Below are 19,655 nucleotides of genomic sequence, written 5' to 3' on the forward strand. Positions count from 1 at the left end.
TGTAATCAAGGAAGCTCTTGATTACAGTAATGTCCTCATCCGATATTGTATATTGAAAAATAAGTACCATACTTATAAGTAAAATGCGAAAGCACCACCATGTTTTAATAGTCGATAAAACCTTGTAGCTAAAAAATACCTGGTGCGAAAAACCGTGATCGTTTCTTGACCTTTCTTTCCCTTAACCAGTTCAAAGGAGAACTAGCTGATTCGAATCTTAGATGTCGTTCATGTTTTCAGATTCTCATGCAAACGCTAAGTCTGTGTTAGGTACATCAAGCCTTATCAAGGTTTTAAAAAAAATCAGTGAGAAAGACTCTTCTAAGTTGAACGTTTTTTTTACATTTTTGACTTATCAGGCTGCAAGCGGATAAATTGCTTATGAACCAAAAATATTTTGAAACTTTGTCGGCCTGGTTTGGTGGCAGAAGAATGCCGGCATAATTCTTTATTGATAACTGTAACATCGTGGATCATGTTTGTGTAAGTTCCGGATCAGTTTCGGACTCGATCAGATCACATTTAATCTGCTTTCTTCAGCGCATTATATAGCAATTGTATATGAGCGCAGTTCCTTCGAACATAAATTTCCAGACCCAAATACCTCTGATCATCAGATGTAAACAAATCATCAATAAAGTAAAGGACAGAAAACCGAATGACACAACATGCAGACTACTTTATTAGTTTCTCTCGTGACAGATTACAATAAACGCAACGTTTGATCTTCTAGACAGGTAAAAGATTACAATAACATTCTCTGAGCCATAACTCGCCTTGAATTATTTGTTTGTTTTTTGCTTGATAACAGTGTGGATTTCAGAAAATATAATTCTAAATTTGTAAAATGATGCAATGTGTTGTGATGACGTCACATCTAGGAAAGATCCACAATTTCTTCAAACATTTCGTGTTTTCACACTTCATGTCAGCCTATTTTTGTTAAAAAAGAGAAAACGAAGGAGGCTAATACCATAGTAAAAGCACCTCAAAATATTTAACGCCTAAACAATATAGTCGATATATGTATGTGAAAATTAGATTTAAGATATCATCGATGTTTGTGTAATATTTTTTAACTAATTTTGCTGTAATTTAATGAAATGCAATGCAAAACCTTCATGTGCCATTTGAGGACCAAAAAGAATTTTTTAGTATCTCTTACCCTTGTGGTTCTCGTGGGTACAGTTTTTGATTTGGCGATATTTGAAAGAGACGCTTTCTACTTTTTCTTTTTAGAACCTTAGTTCAAAAAAAAAAAAATGGAGAAAACTGAATGATAGCTTAAACAAATTTGACTTTAAAGTGATTTAATTAAACCCATAGTCCTTCTGCAGCTCTTGAAGTTGCAAAGAGCGACATAAAAATGGAAAAAAAAATTGGAATATAGATGTTTTCATGTTTTCATCAACACTTCATTTCGATATTCTTTGTACATTGCAAATCACATGTTTACTTAACAATAAAAATATTTCAGCTCTCTGCGAAAAAATAATCAAAAGAAATGGAATTAATTCCTAGCGTTTTGGCAGTGTCTTGCGACCACCGCAACCATAGCAACAACAGCAACACCGACGACCATTGCCGAAGCAATCACGACAATCACGACCGAGGACACAACGACAGCATTGTCGGATGTATCAAGCTGGACGACTTTCTCGCACTTGGTGTTATTGCCCGCGGTCTGCACAGCGGTGATGTCATGAGCAGCCAGTGTTTTGTTTTTGGGTTTAGCACTGTCATCTTCATCCATGTCAATGTAATCGGTGATCTCTCCGATTTCAGATTTACTGTCTGGGCTCTCTGGGGTTTTGCTGTCAGCTTTGATCTTGTGGCTGTGACTGTGAGTATTGGTTTTCTTCGCTTTGGGAAGGTGCAGAGTAATTCTGTCGCCTTGAACGTGTGTGGTGACTGAATCTGACTCTTCGCTCTCTGTTCCCATGATAAGATAGCGACGACCGTCAATGGTAATATTACCGATGAATTTATGAACTGCCGGCTTTTTCTTCTCTTTGTCAGGTCTCTCTTTCGCCACAATATGCTCCCTTCCTTTAGCCTTGGCGTCGTGCGATTTCGACAGAATCTTTTTATCTCCCAGTTTGCCGAACACTGAGATTCCGTCCGGTAGTCCAGTCAGGCTACACCCATACCTGAGCCTACGTCTTTGCTGGTCAGTGGTTTGCTAGTTGCTATTGGCCCTTCTTTATGTGAAGTTAATTCTTTGACGTTGCTCTGCTGCTTGTGCGCTTCGTCTATAATATCGAATATCTTCGGTATCTCGCGCTGTCCGCTACCTCCCGCCGTGAACGCGCTTGGTGACGTGGACTCATCGATTATGTCGAGAATTTCTGGCAGTGTGCTTATCTTGTCCGAGTGTGAACCAAACATGGACACCTTGTGAGTTAATTTCACAGGCGATTGTGTTGGAATCAAAGAAACTTCCTCCACGTGGCTCGATGCCAGGTGCTTTGAGAACCCGTTCTGTTTGACAACGTTCTGAACGTCTTCTGGTACGAGAGACTGTTGAGTTGGCCATGCGTGTATTGCGGGCATTTTCTTGCTCGGCTTTACAGTCATCGGGTTGAAATATTTAACAGGTTTGTCGTGCTCCTCCTGCACCATGTGCTCTACTTGTTTCAAAGTGTCAGGGATGAGCTGCACTGGTTTAGGACTGGGACGAAAGTCAACAGTTTGATGCTGGAAGAAACCTTTGAGGAATCCGGTCGGTCGGAAGGGTTGCGGCCTCTGTGCTGAATAATCCAGCTTCTTCTGCGGCACATCGGAGACGATCGCCGGAGGAATGGAAGGTGGAGGTGTGAATCGTGAAGCTGTAGAAGCAGTCGACTCCGTCATGACAGCTGGGGGTGCCGTGGTTGGTGTGGGAGCGGTTTTTGCTGTTGTTGCTAGGGTAGCGGGTTTACCTTGATTTGGATCTCGGAAATTAATGATGATATCCTCGACCTCTGTGGGGGCTGCTTCCTTCTTCGGGGCGGAAGCAGTCACCTGGTCGCTTAAGAAATGATTGAGTTGGCTCTTGGAAGGATTGCCAGGGGAAAATTTTGGTGAATCATAATATGAATTCGGATACACGTAATCATTCATTGTCTGATCAATATCCGGTGAGTCCCGCCATGGGCCCCAGACTCCTCCGTGCTGATCAGGATTTGCGCTGTCATCTGCTTGAGGGTATGTCGCGGGTGAAGATTTTCGATAGTAAAACTTAAGCCTGTCAATCATGACTTTTAAGGTGTTTGGCATAAAATCTGCCAGGTTGTGGTATTCGCATGGATCCCACTTGATGTTGAATAAACAAGGCTTCAACTCGGGGTTACAAATCGGTGCTTTTGTGTACAGAAGAGGATGTGGGTGCTTTAAAGTACAATCAACTGCCGCATCTTTGAGTACACTTGGCTTAGGAGCCTGGTCCAACTCGCGCTGACTCTCTGGTCTTGGGTACCAATCACTATAGAAACTGCGGTTTTGATGTACTATCATCTTGTAGTCTCCAATTCTCAGAGCTGCCCTCTTCTCTTTCATGGAATCCAGACCGTGTAGGATCTCGTACCTTGGAGACTGGGCATCGCTAGAAATTGTTTCCCATACATTGAATCCGTCGATGGATCCCAGGCCTTTCACGTCGCCGCCGGCCAGATGGTAGACGGTCGGAAGCCAATCGGAAGCGTGCAGTAAGGCAGTTGAAACTCGACCTGGAACGCGAGTAATGCATAATTGTAAATATCACTTCGTATTTCATAATCAGCAAATGATTAATAAGTTAGTTTTACCTCTCTTCTTTATGAGTGGGCTATGGATAAATCCAACTGCGCGGACACCTCCTTCCCATAGAGTATTTTTGGCACCTCTTAGCGGGTAGTTTGAGCCTGCACTGTTGTCCAATCCACCAGCGGCTGCTCCGTTATCGGTGGTGAAGATTATGATGGAGTTCTCGTAGAGTCCTTTCTTCTTCAATGTTGTTACTAATTGTCGAACCGACTCGTCCAGAGCTGACACCATACCTGTAGAAAACCGAAGATTTTGGTGCATAAAGTTTATATAGTGCAAAGCAAATATTGCGTGGGTTATTGTATCATATGAGTCCTTGGCATCTACAAAAAGAAAAATCTACTGTGGAATTTTTTAGAAGGCTACTGTAGTGGTCTTTTAAAAATTTGATATTCTAGAATTGCGACTGAGAATTGAGCTGAAAGAATAAATGTGCGCTGATCAGGTGCAAGTGCAACAACCGAGGAAGTATTTGGGATCTTGCTATGCAAGATGATGCTGTTCATCGTGGTTACATAGATAAACGAACGTTTAATCGTTTGTCTCACAATGTAGAGTCAAACTATCAACTGTATTGATCGCGACGTTTTGACTGCTATGCTGCTGGTCTTCGTCAGGCAACGAAGTCGTAAGTTTACGCGTCGACTCTTAAATGTCTATACATCGTGAGACAAACGAGTAAACGTTCATTTCTCTATTTTAAACCTATGAACCTCGCACTAGTTAATGATGAACCTGTCAAAGAGAAGTTCTTGAAATAAAACTTTCGTAATATGAAGAAGTAATCCTGGATTGTGTGATTTCACGCGCTCTGTGATTGATCTAGAAATCTCATCTCCCATCTTTTCAACCAATCAGAAACAAGACTAAAATCAATCACCGCTCTGTCATTAGCGTTTCCTCGCGCCACAGGGTACTAGTTTTTACAATCAATTTTCCCTAGCTTTGTCACCATTTTTCCTCGTTCTGATTGGACGTTTGCTTGACTTAAGTTTTGTTTTTTGACACATCATCGTAAAGCGCTCTGTCATCATCTCATTACCTGCAAACGTCCTTCTTTTCTCGTCTCCGATGTATCCCAGCCGATCAAGGTATTTCTTTGGCACCTGAAGAGGGTTATTCTGGTTACCAACGTGAACAGCTTGTTGGGCAAAGTACAAAAACAACGGCTTGGTGGCGTCGTGATCATTGAGTACTTTATCAGCCTCGCGTGTGAACAGGTCTGTGCCATAGGTACCTGTTTCATTGTACACGACCTGAAAACAAAAGCGGACACAGTTAAAATGCTTTAATCATTTTCCTCCGCAGAACTTGCGTTAATATCGCAAGCGTTCGGTGTTATCCTCCATTTTACTGTAGCTTGCGAGCTGGTCCTCATCATTAGACCTTCAGCACGGGCGTTTCTTCAAAAGTAAGAAGCCTTGAGCTGCACAAGGCGGTAAGAAGTCTGCATGGCGGCAAACCTCTCCCCGAATCGTCTCAAATCTTCCCGCATACGGAAAAACGCGCGTCTTACAGTACTAATAATAAAGGCTTGCTCGCTGGCTAGTTCTAAAGTTGCACGAATATTTCATGCAACTTAGATGTCATCCATCTACTTGCTTGTTGTCTAAGCACCTTATGCAGTTAAGTTTTTCTATTCTGCTTTACTGTAGCCAATGTATCTCGCGTGCGATAGGTTTTCCTTTTCTTTTTGAACAATTAATCGGAGTAAATAACAAACTGTGAAATAAATAACAAAAGTGAAAACAAGAATTTTTTAAAATCATCACAAAGTGCTTTATGAACCCCAAATAATGCTTAAATTACTCACGTCCAAGTTTCGTCGTAAATCCAACCCATAGCTTCCGTCATAAGACACGTGACTAAAGTAATCTTGTCCCGACGTCAAGAAGCCGTAGAAGGAATCGAACCCCCTGTAAGTGGGAGTAAATTCCTTGGCAAAGAAACCCAGCTGCCACTGCGAGAAGAGAGCAGATTACTGATTACGACAAAATGGGATCGAAGCTTAGTGTTGCACTCATGGAATTCAAAGGTAAATTAACGTAAAACAGAGGTTCGTGAACACTTGTGCCGGTCAATGGAGTTTTGCGGCACTTGTCCGTTTCTTTAAGCAGTCTGGCCTTGATTTTGTAATCCTTGGTAATCTTCTCTATGCTACTTTTAGTTAATTTTCCCCAGTTTGGTGTTTTTATTTCTTATTTTGCTAAACTAATATTGTGTAGTTATGCAGTGCTGCCTTTCGCAACGAAAAAACTCAACCAGTCGTTCAGTACTTTGGCAAAAACTTGTCACGCCATTCTTATGACCTCTTGTTTGTGCTTTTAAAGACCAAAGCTTTCTGTTAAAAAAAAGTCTTTCCTTTTCCTAAGTAACCAATCGCTTTACTTCGGCCAACTGAGAAAATACATATATTTTATAATCACCACAAGTTTACCTTTCCTACAGCGTGGGTTGAGTAACCTAACTGTCTCAAATATTCCGGCAGAAGCTTTTCCTTTAGTGGCACTCCATATGGTTGCCTGTTATGTATCGTGTCATGTTGAAGGCCTGAAAATTTTTAGGAAAAAGCACAAGATTGTTCAAAGTTGCTGGTTCCTTTTTAGACGCCCCATGTATGCCCTCTATCATTTGCGCACTACGTATCTGTTACGCGCTTTTATGGCGCATTTCAAGCGAGCAACAAATGAATGAAAACATCGATAATCGCCCGGCCTTACTGACTTTTCTTCGCTTGGTGCATCGCGTGAGTTTCCTCTATATGGCCTTTACTAAGTGCCAAGATCTCACGCGGAGCCAACTAAGCTTGAGAATCCGGGTACGAGATCAGACTTGCCTTCGTGATTGCAATTCAATTTTTGAATATATATCATTACTCTCAATTGAAATAGTCTAATCCAAAAATACTTATTTCTTACCTAAATTCAAGGCATATTTTCCAGTCAGGAACGCAGCCCTGGAGGGTGAGTCAATCGGGGATACGTAATAATTGTTAAGGATTACCCCGGAATTTGCCAAGCCATCAAGTGTGGGCGTGGGGATCTGTGGCGAGCCGTGAAAACTGACGTCATCCCAGCCCTGAAAAAGACACAGCTTTGTTAGAAATGTGCCCCCGAAGTAGAATTGAGTGATGATAAAATGAGATGAGTGGTTAAAAATTGATTCATAGCTGTGGTGGATACTCATTCCCTATCCAAACTGATTAAATTTTGAACTCTGAATATTGCATTTCTAGTGTTCTGATGGGTTCACCCAGCTCCGGTTATCAGCTCATAATCCGCGTCACCTCATATGAAAATGTGCTGCGCCACCTATTTCAGAGCTAAAAAACAGGCTCCAAATATTAAAACGTTCGGGATTTAACAAAATTTAATCAAACAATTATTTTTCTTGTTGGTTAAAGCCAACTCGACGCTACGCGCCTCGTTGGCTATTTACCATCTCAAGTCCAACTTGCGCTCATGAAATAATTGTTGATTATCCAGAGACTGCATCGTAAACACACTCTTAATTTGCGCCCAGATCCTATCAGTTTAAATTTGAGTTCATTATGAATTCGATTTTTGTGACATTGACCGCTTGCTTCTTAATAAATTTGACGCTGATTGCTTTTAGTTCGTATCTCAACGCTGTGGTGTGACAGTCATCCACTTCCCCTCTCCCCCCCTCCCCAAAAAAAAACTCGTTTTTCCTTTATCTTATAAAAAGAAATAGGTTTTAAGAAAATAATTTAAAAATAACCTGAGATATTGAAGATAAATTAAACAGCTCTTCGAACGCGTTAGAGATAAAAAAGAATCAATCAAACGTTTTTCCTTTTACATAATGCATACGTGGAAGGTTCAATCTCTAGGGTAACTTTATTGAGGAAAAAAAATAAAATATACTTACTAAATCATCGGCTACAATCATAATGATGTGAGGCTTCTGTGCCTGTTGGGGTTGCTGGGCATGGAGACAGTGGATTAAGTAAAATATAACTAATATTCCAAGGGTCAGTGACCGGGAAGTGCGACTGAATGAAGCCATAAAATCTACGAGAAGAAAAGGAATGTTAGCTCAGTCAGGATCGTGCACACACTTGGTGATTTGAGTCATTTGGTTCATAAACAACTTTCATTTAACATTTTAAAAAGACTCCGGTTGATCAGCCCTCCTCGACGTGTTCGGATTTCAAAAGAATCCAAGTGATCCTTGGATAAAAGTGTTCAATAAGTCTTCATTAAAATTTGAAATTTATAGATTTTGTGGCTATAAGTGTGATTTCTGATTTGTGTGATAATTATGGAATGATTTTTCGTTCGGAAAAACTCGGTTTATAAAAGTGAAATGAAAACAAATTCAATGAGAAATTAAACATAAAAAGTCATCCTTTGTCGTCTCTTAATGACGTGAGGCGATGTAACCAAGCGAACGAAAAAAACTCTGACATTCACTGAACTCACTACGGTTCGAATCCTCACGATTTCACCAATGTATCTTGCATTTTACGTATAATTTAAACGATCCCTTTTCTGTTCTGTTGTAACTTTTCAGCTCTCAGCAGAAGTTTGTTCGTAAAAGCTGTGTTTCAAGAACAAGGTCTTCAAATAACTACCAGCTCATTATGAAAACAGGACCAGCCGCGTAGTGTTTGGAGAAAATTAGTTACCTCGACACCTAAAGGTCATTTGTGACTGGTACCATGACAAAATATGTGTGGAGCGATCAACAGCCTTTTAATCGCGGAAGCAGTGTTCGAAAGTTTGCGAGATATACATGTACGAGTTAAAAATTCAAATTTAATATTTTTCATCATAAATGTCTTTCAAAGAGACGAATAAAAGAAAATGGAAACTCATTAAAAAATACTGGAGCTCTTAGTTATAAAAGCTACCTCTCTCAGGTCATATAAATCACCATTATATGTTATATTTACGGTAGTTTGATTTTTTTATAGGTTGAAGAAAAATGAATAAAACAGCGTCGCACATCGTTCTCTCGCACAAATAGTAACGGCCTTTTAGTTTTCTTTAAATTCATGTTCAATTTTGACTGGACCAAAAAAAAGAAATTTAGTTGTATCATGTTACTGAGGATCATTATTTTCAAGGCTTTTTCCTCGCCCAAGGAGTGTAAATCTTGCAAGTCGCAGCATTTTCAAAAGAAGCAAAAGGCAGCAATGAAATAGTCGATATTATATATCGTCTGGTGTTGAAAGTAGGCTTTTGTTAATCTTAAAAATTTGAAAATTACAATTATTTGTGATTCGTCAAGTTTATCAATCTATGACCAGTTTGTTGGCACTCTTGTTTCTGATACCTCTTTACTTAGAATGAGTTATTTAGCTAAAAAGAACGAATAAAATATTTTAACCAAACATGGCGATAATCTATAAACGTTCGTGAATCAAACCTTTAAAAAACAGCCTTGATCAATTTCACAACTTTAACAAGCTAAGTCTTGTGCTCTGCGGCCAGTTACTGAAAGTTTTATGAAAGTTCATTTTGCTTGTGATTTTTCGGTTTTTTTTTCAATCCTTTTTAAATTTTAACTTCCATTAAGAGCATAGATTTATCATTTTTTGTTGGTGAAATTGACATGAGCCTTCATATTTTGCCGAATTTTCGAAGCTTTGGGTAGTTTTCATCTTTATGTACACCCTGTCCCTATTGGTATTTTTTGAGATAGGGTGATTTTATTCTTTAAAGATGAGCGATAATTGGAATGAGAGACTCGACCGAAATTGTGGAAATCACGCATTCAATTCAGTTTGAATTTTTACCATTTATCAAATATTTTACCTAACATAAATTAACCAGTTCGTAGTTGTTCACTTCTTTTGTGATTTTCGATGGATGCTGATTATTACGTATTTATGAGATGCCTTTGTTTCAAGTTTAGAAAGTACTCTCCAGCGATTACGGGGATGAAATCCTCGGTATTTCATGAGATACCTGGTTAAATTCGTAATGTTTAAGCAGAAATAATTAAAAACTTGATTTCGTTGAAAATTAACGAAAGTCAATTGAAGCGCTAAAGAAAAATTATCATCGGTGAAATGAAAGTACTTGCCGGATCTCTGATTTCATTCCATGTCAGTCAATAAAGTAAACTTTCCGTTGAGTTATAAGCTTTTTGTAAAGGCTTTCATAATTTGTATCATCCACAGAATCACCACTGAAATTATTTAATAATCAACTTATCGACTGTGCTGATGAACTACCTCGCGTCGTAAGAGAACAGACTTGTATCTTACCTTGTGAAACAACTCCCATATTTCTTTATCCTGTTTTCCCGTCAACACTTCTTAGCTTGAGACAAACAATATCCATTCCTTTGAAAATTACCTCATGTACAATTTTTTTCTTCCAAACGATGGTTAACCACACCATCTTGTAATGAAATAGCCCTGAAAATATAGCTGCGTTCAAGAAACGAAGCAAACCCGCGAGATTTAGTCGCTTCGCTAGTTTACAACTGCCAACAAGCGAGTTTTCCTAATTTGGATTGTGATCAACAGGTTCTACCCGCTCGAAAAAACCCGCTAAATTATTGAAGCGCGCGAAAAATTTGACAAAGCCATTTGAAATTTACCAGAAAAAAACCCTTTGAATTTACCACTCAACCGTGGAGACAACAGCAAAAGGGCGGCCTTCATCTGAGGACGAGGCAAGTTGGTTTGAAACGTGAACAGTCCTGTTGATGAGATAGCCTTCTTTGAATTTATATTATATCACCGTGGAGACAAAGGGGAGAGGTATCCTCAACCTAGGGGGACGAGGTCAATTTTTTGTGATTTTTATGGTAAAGGCAGTTATGAAAGTTAATCTCAAGGTTAAGGTGCTTCCTCCGTTTTGCTCTGCCAGCATACCTTTACATCCGCATGAAAATCATATAATTGGGGGAATGGGCTCGCGCACTGCACATTCCAATAACATGGTAGTGTTTTTTAATCCATGATCAAGTAAAGAGGTGTGACCAGTCTTAAGCACCTCGAACGAGCACGTGTGACGTATATTTTTATTTTACAAGTTATCGCACTTTAAATATGGGAAATAATTTTAAAAAATTATTCGAAGGGAAAAAAAGATAAAGCTAAGAGCGTGCACTCGAGGATGCACATTACTGACCTTGAAAGGAACGACTCGTGGAACGTTTTGAGTCGATTGCCATTTAAATTGGCATGATTTTCCCACAAATTATAAATCAAAATTGTTCCATACGCTCGAGACTTCTACCTATCAGTTTTTTTTTCAAGTGTTACTTTAAAAATCTTGCTTGCAGCAAAGATATGCCGTGAACCGATGAAATGACGTGCGTTATTAGTGCCAGTACAGGAATAATGGTATAAGTTTGGCCCGGCCATTTAATCTCCCTAAACAAGTTCGGTTACCCATCTTTTTATTATTTCTTTGAAACAGACATCGGCAAGGTAATTTTATGGAAAGTTTAAAAAATTGTTCGTAAACCTTTTTTTCTGAGGAATCACCATAATTTTTTAAAAGTTATAGGCTCCCTCCATACTGACAAAGTTTTACCGGTGACTTGTCAAGATCTTGGCTCAAGGAGATGCAGTCTTTTTATCTCTTCTTTTCTGCTGATGACTGATCATGTTTTACAATCACATGATCCTTATCAAGATAAGTTTTATTCATGCCATCCTCATCGATGACATTTTTTTTTAAGACTGTGCTTCTAAAATGGAAAGTAGGCTGTGAGTTTTAAGGAATTTTAACGTGCGCAACCATGAGTGTGCTTTTAAAAGGATTTACTGCAAAAGATATTAATTTAATCTTGAGGAGTCAGTCTTTCAGACGCATTTAAATTGAGTGTAATGTCCCATTACGTAATCTGAAATTATTGAGAACTGAATCGGTTATTTTTATCGTTTTAATGTGGCTCTTGCGATCATGAGGTTCTCTTGTGAGGTACTCGTAACCCTACTTTAGACCGGGTTTGGTTCGAGAAAACCTACCGTAGGGATTCGATTTAGCGTCCGGATCGCTTATTTCCTCATGGTTCCGCTAGGGACGACGCTCACGTTTCGACACAAAGGCGCTTATTGGGAACAGGTCGTTTATTATTTTTTGAGAAATAGCAGACACTATGCAAATTTAATTTTCTTGTTTATTTAAACAGAAACCGTAGCATAAACGTGTAAACTGAACAAAAAATATACAGTGAATAATTGCATACTAAAGTCTGTAGGGGGAATGTACTCTAGCACTGCTATCACTGACACAGACTAGGGGTGTCTATGGAAATAAAGGCTCTTAATTGAATGAGGGTGCTTATAACCTTATTAAACAAAACAATCTAGATAGAAGGCGCTTTAAACCAGAAGAGCGAGCGCTTATTGGAAAAAGGGCGCCTAGACAAATTATTACCATAAGCTTCTCTTCGCATTAAAACGCAGAAATGATCTCTCATGGTGCGCAATCAATTAAAAATATCAAAATAAACTGATGGAGGAAAAGCGTTTAATCATTAGCTCTGTTGTTTTGTAAAGATTTTTAATCAGTCCTAACATCTCAGCTCTGTCGTTTATGATTAGTTTATTGTACAGTTCTTCCAACAATGTGTCCGCCTTGCTCCACCTTCATATGTTTGTGTCGCAAATTTAGAGAGTGCGAGGGCTCGTTTAAAATTAATGTTATTCTGTAATTCAACATATTTTCATAGTTTTTATGCTACAGACTTTATATTTTAGAAAATGAGAAAACGTAAAACTGAGAGAACAAATAAACTGCTGTAATATTGATCTAGAAAATACATGCGAACAAAGTACGTTTTTAACTAAACTCGAAAAGTATCAATTTGATAACGTGATCTTAACAAATAAAACGATCAACGATTTTCATAACCCTAACAAGCACAAGTGACAGGTTTTTTAAAAAGCATTTTGATGTATTTCACATTTAAACCGGAACTATGGAAATTAAACGGCCGATGCGATGAAGGACATTTGAAATTTTGGAAATCATGAATTAAAAAACCAAAATAAAAAAAGAAGCTAATGAGTACATGTTAGAAAAGAAACCTGTCTTTAAAATAAGAACAACTCGGTAAATCTGTCAGAAATCATTATGCAATAGGCAAGTATACTTTGCTACGTAGTTAAACGGGAAGTCCCCCTTAACGTGATGAGATGTACAATTGTGATATTTTTTTTTTTTGTAAATAGGAGGTTTCCTTGCAGTTATATCGGCGGTAAATAGATAATTTCGCCGTCCTTTTTCCGGCGGGATAAAGGAACGTATACATTTTCTTGCCGACTCGATGGTTCAACTGGAGATAGACTTGGTAGGGAAAAGCGTGTGTAAGTTCTTTTAAACTCCTCAGATCTCCTTCGGCTCGCTAATACTTCACTCAGTCGCCGACGGAACTGTTTGTTTGTGACTCCCGTTACTTGGGAGCGTGTGGTTCTCTTGCCTGCCGGTAGCTCCTTATAAGCAGCTTGCTGCACGTCGAAGATGCGTCGAATTTCACGCTCAAATTCGCGATGTAACAAGTCCTTGGTTTTTTCCAGGCTCGAGTCAAGAGAGCAGTTCATTGTCTTGGCATAACGGACAGCGTTAACAATCTTCTTATGAGGACTTGTTGACAAAATCGACTCCTCCCGTTTCATTCGCTCGTCCATCGCCTCCAACAGAGAATTATGATCAAATTCTCCGTGTTTACTCTTAGCAGTGCATAACAACGAATTTATTTCTGAAGTCGAATGTCCACGTAGCGAACTGCCTTCGCCTTTCAAAGATTCCGGATCACACTTAATAAACTTGACAGCTTTCATTCGCAAGACAGTCAAAAAGTAGCTTTAAAGGGTTCCATGTCAGAGCCACAATTGAAGATCCTTAGCTGTACTTAAAATTTTTCACCGCCCTCTAAACTTTTTCCTCCAGTTTTGTACGACTAAGGCGCTTAAAACTTTCAATTTAAGGAAGTAATTAACTCGTCCATCTGCTCATCTAACAAAGAAAACTGATAGCGGATTGGTTTCCTTTTTATTGAAAATTAAAAAATATATTTTCTATTATGACTTTTCATCAGCATTTGCATAAAACGCAAGGTGTTCAAACTAAACCTACTTCCACAAATTGTGACAAATTTTGTGCGCGTTTTTATTCAACACTGTAGCTGTTAACACTAAAAACACCATTAATTATTTTCCTCTTTAGCAGTAACACTTAACCTAGCTGTTCAGTTTGTCTTTCGATTCGTTAAGTCACTTCGACAGAGCGAAAACTTAAGTTTCCACTGCACAAAAAGATCGTTATCTTTTTTCATGAAAATAAAACTTGTAAAAGCCGACATCTAAGCGGTAATTTCTGTATAAATCTCCTAAAGACAGGCCAGGATCCTGATTAACTTTTAGCAACTGTCAGCCGCGGACGTAATAATGGAGATAGCCAAAGTAAAAATGGAAAAGAAAGAGATAATTCAACAAGTCTATGTAAAGTTGGCGTTGGAACGTGTATCTGGCAAAAATAAAATAAAATAAGTTAACGTTTACCTCTTAAAGAACGAGCTAATTATCATAAACAATTTAAAAAAAAGTAATTTAGTCCTCTGCAAGAAAAATTTAATTTGGAATGGTGTTTTGTCTGTTTGGCTGTTTTCAGAATATTTATCAGCTGTTTTGAAGTGTGGGTTGTAATTTACATCTTGTTTAATCTCCTTCAGGGTTTCTTTACCGATCGAACCCCATATTGCCTTTAAATGCAGTATGAGTAAAAATATACTTCGCTGGTTAATGGAACAATGACGCAGTGAGACATTAGTCTCTTGCATAACATAGCGGGATTATCTACTAATGACCAACAGTTTAGAGTCCACAAAAAACAGCTGTTGACTTTACCCTACCGGATACTTGCGTCCGACTACGAACAGTTCCGAACGATTTCGGACAATATCGTCCGTCTTCCGGAACGGCTGCGCTCGATTCCGGTTTCTAGCGTCCGTCTTCGGGCGGTTCCGTCGGATTTGTCTAACAGTTCCACGACTAGGCTCACTATTCAAAAGGCATATCTCGGATTTTTCACGGGGGAGAGGGGGGGAGGGCACCTACATCGCAGCTCTACCTGGGGCATTTACGGACTCGTTGGCACGCAGCAGGAAGGACATCCACCACTAAAAAATGTTTATGCCTGGTGTATTTCTTCGGTTTTATGCATTGTCACTCCATAATTTACAACGTCTGTACAGGAGAAAATCAACTATTGGTATTCTCTTCATCTGTATGATGTTAACAAAAATGATTAACAAGGTAAGAAATTTTCTCGCAAATGGGGGTATTGACAAGCATTTCAGACCCCCCCCCCCCAAGCTATTGTCTTCCACTTATTTTGCCACAACGGGTTTTGGTTTGGTTTTTTACACATATCACGATACTGATAGGAATTTCTACTCTCTTGTAATGTAACTTTTAATGGGCTGTAACCTCGCGCCTCTGGTAATTAATTACTATTACGCCTCCGTAATAGTACGATCTACAGCTTGCTACTCTCTTGAAATCAAATCGAAAGCCCTACCACTCCTTTTCCTATAAAACCAGTTCCCTCGTAAAAGATGTAACGGCTTTGAAATTTATCTTTTATGTTTTTTTTTATTCTGGTTTAAACGCCGCACAAGGTAAATTGTGCATGAGCAATAGTTTTTATCAAGGACCATGAAATAAACGAAAATAGTTGAATGAAAACTCGATTGGAATAAGTGCTTATATCACACGTTTTATATACATAAAAGTAAAAGAAACCTTCTCCCCTTCCTAAACAAAGATGTTAATTCTTACAGGCTGTCCAAACATCCAAGAGCCTATGGCGTATGCAATGCAAGGAAAATTTAAACAATCTGGCATAAGAATTACAGTAACAACTGGGGAGAGAATCTCCTGAAGATACAGCGAATAAATTCGAATTTTCAGCAATACATTAATTAGATGAAAGGATTATTAAAACCTATGTGCTTCTGATGTTTTTCCTTCTTGAAATGACATCATTTCTTGAATAACAATTTGTATGTACAAAGATACACTTGCTTTGTGCTCTCGATCAATGGATTTTTTCCGAACATATTCAGTTTATATTTCCCAGCTTTAGGAAGCTCACATGTTATGACAGCCATCTTGTCAGCGGTTTCCACTGGACAAGAGTTGCCAATCTGCTTGTCATTTGCATCAAACAGCCACGACGTAATGGAAATACCGTGAGGATTAGAAAATGTGACTTTCACAATACTTTCACTTGAAGTAATGTTCTCCAACTGATCTACCAGCTTCAGTCCCCACTCCTTAAACTCGTCCTTCAGGTAGGGGAAGCCTGGGTTTGAGCTTGCTGCTTGATCAGACTTGATCATGAATGTTGCTAAATATTCACTGTCTTTGCTCTCGGGTTTTTTACCAAACACATTCAGTTTATAAACACCAGCTTCAGGCGCATGAGCAAGAATTGTTTCAACATACTCCGCTGTGTTACTGAAGCACAAATTGTGGTCAAGATGTTGTTTTTCCTTCATTAAACGACCAAAAACTGATACATTCTCCGGGGTCTTCAGCTTAACGGAAGCTCGTCCATCCGGGGCATAAATATTGTGCTGGGGCTCTTTGAGTTCCAAGCCCCACGAGACAAAGCTGTCCGACAATCGCGGAAAGCCTGGTACAGGCTCTACACCAGCGAGTGCATTTATGTAGTAGGTACACACAAACGTATCTGATTTTCCCTCGCCATAATACTTGGCAAACACTTTCAAAGTGTACTCCCCAGCAAGTGGGCAATGCACCATCACTCGAAAGCCACTCTCTGTCCTCTCTGAGTAGCAAAATGAAAATTCACCGAAGTCTTTTTTTAGTCTCTTTTCGTCTCCCACAAGATCAAGCCGACCCACGATGTGCGAAATTTGAATGTTAAAGTTCTGTAATGAGATGTAGGCCTTTCCATCGTCGGATACAGTGTTCTCTAATGGATGATCAAGACTGAATCCTGCTTCATAAAACTCACTTCCCAATTGTGGGAATCCGCCTCGATTTTTCTTAACTCCTCTTTTGGCCTGGATAATGTACTCTATTCCACCATGCCATCTAGTATGGATCAGCTCGTCCCTTACGTACAAATTCAGCTTGTATTTTCCTGGGGCAGGGAACTGTGCTTTGAGCTTCACTTGGTTCACCCCGCAGGGCAGAATCTGTGTCCATCTTCTTCCTTCGTATTCTCTTCCTGAGAAGTCCTTCAGATCACCTCGTAGCATCTTCAACGATGGAGTGTAGAACATCATTTCGATGTGATCTGCATCAGCAATATCATACATGCTTTCCTTGTGACTGAGAATTTCCACTCCCATTTGGTGAATTCTTCCAGAAGGCACAACCAACTTCTCAAACTCTTCCTTACTGATGGGTTTCTCAAGGAGCTGCCATTGTTCGTCCGATGGGTAGTGGCTGTAAATTGCATACTCGGGGTCCATCAGGAACATGGACACGTTTGGGCTGCGATGGAACATCAAATCAGCTCCTAGGTAACCAGCACCCCACGTGGGGTCACAAATGAACCACTCACCGTTGACTAGGACGCCATTCCACGCATGATTTGTCTCTTTAATCTGCTGGCCGGGCTCGAAGCCATAACCCTTGGCGTAGCCATTTATGGTATGCACCTGAAGATCTGCAGCTTTACCAAGTGCGTCGAAAAGATTCGCATAACCAGCGCACACTGCTGTTCTATGGCGTAGCACGCTTTCGGCATCGCCACTCTTTCTCTCCGTCCTTCCAAAGAAGCCATCCGCATCGTAGGCGACATTGAAACTCAGCCAGCGGAAAATCGCGTAAGCTTTGTTCCTGTCTCCCTCCCATCGACTTGTCAGGTAGGTGCTCAGTTTTTCGACGCTCTCAGTTTGTTCCACTGGTGTCGCGAACACGTGTGCGTCGATCTGCTTCTCGATTCCCGAGCGCTGTTTAAATTTTTCTAGTCGAATCCTTGCAAGAAACCGTCGAATGTTCGTTTGAATAAAAGCGATCGTTTCCAAAGAAATATTCGTTGCTGTAATGATATTTTCAGCATTTTTGTGATGAAATACCACCGACGGTCGAGCAAACAGGCCATGCCTCGGTGCACAAGTAAAATAACGAACTCCATCGAAGAATCCATCGTTCCCCTGTGGATGTGGATGGTCTAACTCGATTCCTATCCACTCACCGCCACTTGGGCCGCTTAGATAACCGACAAACTTGACAGCACCCGTGTATCCAGAAACATGCACTCGATAGCCGATGGAAAATTGATTTTCACCTCTCTCAATGAGGCTGGTGTCAGGAGCTTTATCCTCGGGTGCAGTCGGTTTTGATTCAAAGTTGTCGTTCGTATTCTGACTGTGATTTGTTGTCTCGACGGCTGTTTGGACCGATTTTGATGTTCCACATCCCATTGTCGGCTGAAAGAAACAAATAGCTACTGTCCAGTGTCGTCGCTTGTTTAGTGTAGCGTGAGAGAACTACTGCGCCACAACAATCTCTGCTTGTGTCTGAACAAAGGAACGTTGCTAATGGCAACATATAATAAGCAAATTGATCAGTCATGGATGATCAATGAAAGAGCACCAGTGAGGTTAAATGATGTAAATGGCAGCCGCGAAGCACAAAGAGCACTAAAAAAGCTTAATTTTCTAAGTTTAACCTTGTATTGACATATAGCTATGATGGCCATCTGCAATAATAACAACATCTGCTTCAAACGCGAGAAAGCCGAAATGGGCAGATCATCTTCATCAGATCTAAATACAGGAATGGCTCCGACCTGTGATTGGATGATAAAAATTGTAAAAATTAATAACTTATATCTTAACTCCTTGCTCGTGAGTATGGTTAACCGCGCGTCTCGAAGCGGAATAATGAAATGTCAATGTGAAATCACCGATGAGTCACACAAGAAATGGCTACTTACATAATGAAGAAAAGGCAGAGTCTAGCTTGTTCAGCGACGTCGTTCAGCGATATTCCGGCGATGAAAAAGGCATCCGCTGAGAAGCTCCGCTGAAAAAACTTATTTAGTCAGTTTAGGCGGACGACCAGAGACTGGAGCGTTTCGTGTATTTCACCGCAGGCAGGAATGGCTCCAACTCATACGTATATTAATTTTTTTTTCGTTCTGGCTAAATAATTTATTCACTGAGATAAAAAACTGAAAGAGTGATTTATTAGGTTCTTCTTATGTTGAAGTCTACAGTGCTTGCAAATGAAGCCCTCTTTTATTACTACAGGGCCATGTAGTTTCTAAGTTTTAAAATAATGCAGCAACTGCATCTCACGTTTGGAAAATCACGCAATGTTGCGTGACGCTGCGACCGATGTTTTTAATTTACAGTATGCTCTCCTGGAGAAATATGGCTTGGCCACTATCGAGAGAGTTTTTTTTCGTGGGAAATTGATTTTCTAGGTTATTGTTCACATGAAGGACAAATCCATTCATCGGGGTCTTCATCTGTTTTTGCACAACACCTAAAGGAAGAAAGTCGCGGATTAATTTTGCTTGGTAATTTCTAACAACTCCACTAGACCTAAAAAAGGAAGAAGACGAAACAAACCAAAAAAACGTCTTACCAGTCAAACCAGTGGCAGTAGTTCTCGCACTGAATCATGTCGTAGTACCTTGACTGTTTGCAGTGATGGTACAACCAGTCTTCGAACAGTTTTCGGCTATAACAAGAAAGAGTAAAATGATTTTATAAAACTTGTTCTAAAATTAATGAAGGCTGTTCATCATATGACGCTGTATTGGAACGAGTATATCTCCTTTGCTATTGTATCACACTACCGTTTTAGACAGGGTATTTATACCACTTAAATTTAAGAAAGAATGAGTAGAACATAAATCACATTTTCAGTAAACACAGGACGAATGCTC

General features: G+C 39.7%; 1 protein-coding gene and 1 non-coding gene across 2 annotated transcripts; both read right to left on the bottom strand.

The window, feature by feature from the left end:
• Positions 1-654: 654 nt before the first annotated feature.
• On the bottom strand, positions 655-10,218 carry LOC131776703 (uncharacterized). The gene is made up of 8 exons (XR_010718566.1): positions 10,022-10,218; positions 7,675-7,817; positions 6,702-6,861; positions 6,221-6,333; positions 5,597-5,743; positions 4,826-5,039; positions 3,786-4,016; positions 655-3,707 (listed from the first exon to the last, which is right to left on the bottom strand). It is a non-coding gene; the product is annotated as an uncharacterized protein (transcript).
• A 4,901-nt stretch (positions 10,219-15,119) lies between these two features.
• On the bottom strand, positions 15,120-18,555 carry LOC131779180 (kyphoscoliosis peptidase-like). Its single transcript, XM_059095703.2, has one exon. It carries the CDS (start codon positions 18,178-18,180, stop codon positions 15,760-15,762), a length of 2,421 nt encoding a protein of 806 aa, XP_058951686.2. The 5' UTR covers positions 18,181-18,555; the 3' UTR covers positions 15,120-15,759.
• Between the last annotated feature and the right edge of the window lie 1,100 nt (positions 18,556-19,655).

Source organism: Pocillopora verrucosa, chromosome 8 (assembly GCF_036669915.1).
Source record: "Pocillopora verrucosa isolate sample1 chromosome 8, ASM3666991v2, whole genome shotgun sequence".
NCBI classification, from domain to species: domain Eukaryota; kingdom Metazoa; phylum Cnidaria; class Anthozoa; order Scleractinia; family Pocilloporidae; genus Pocillopora; species Pocillopora verrucosa.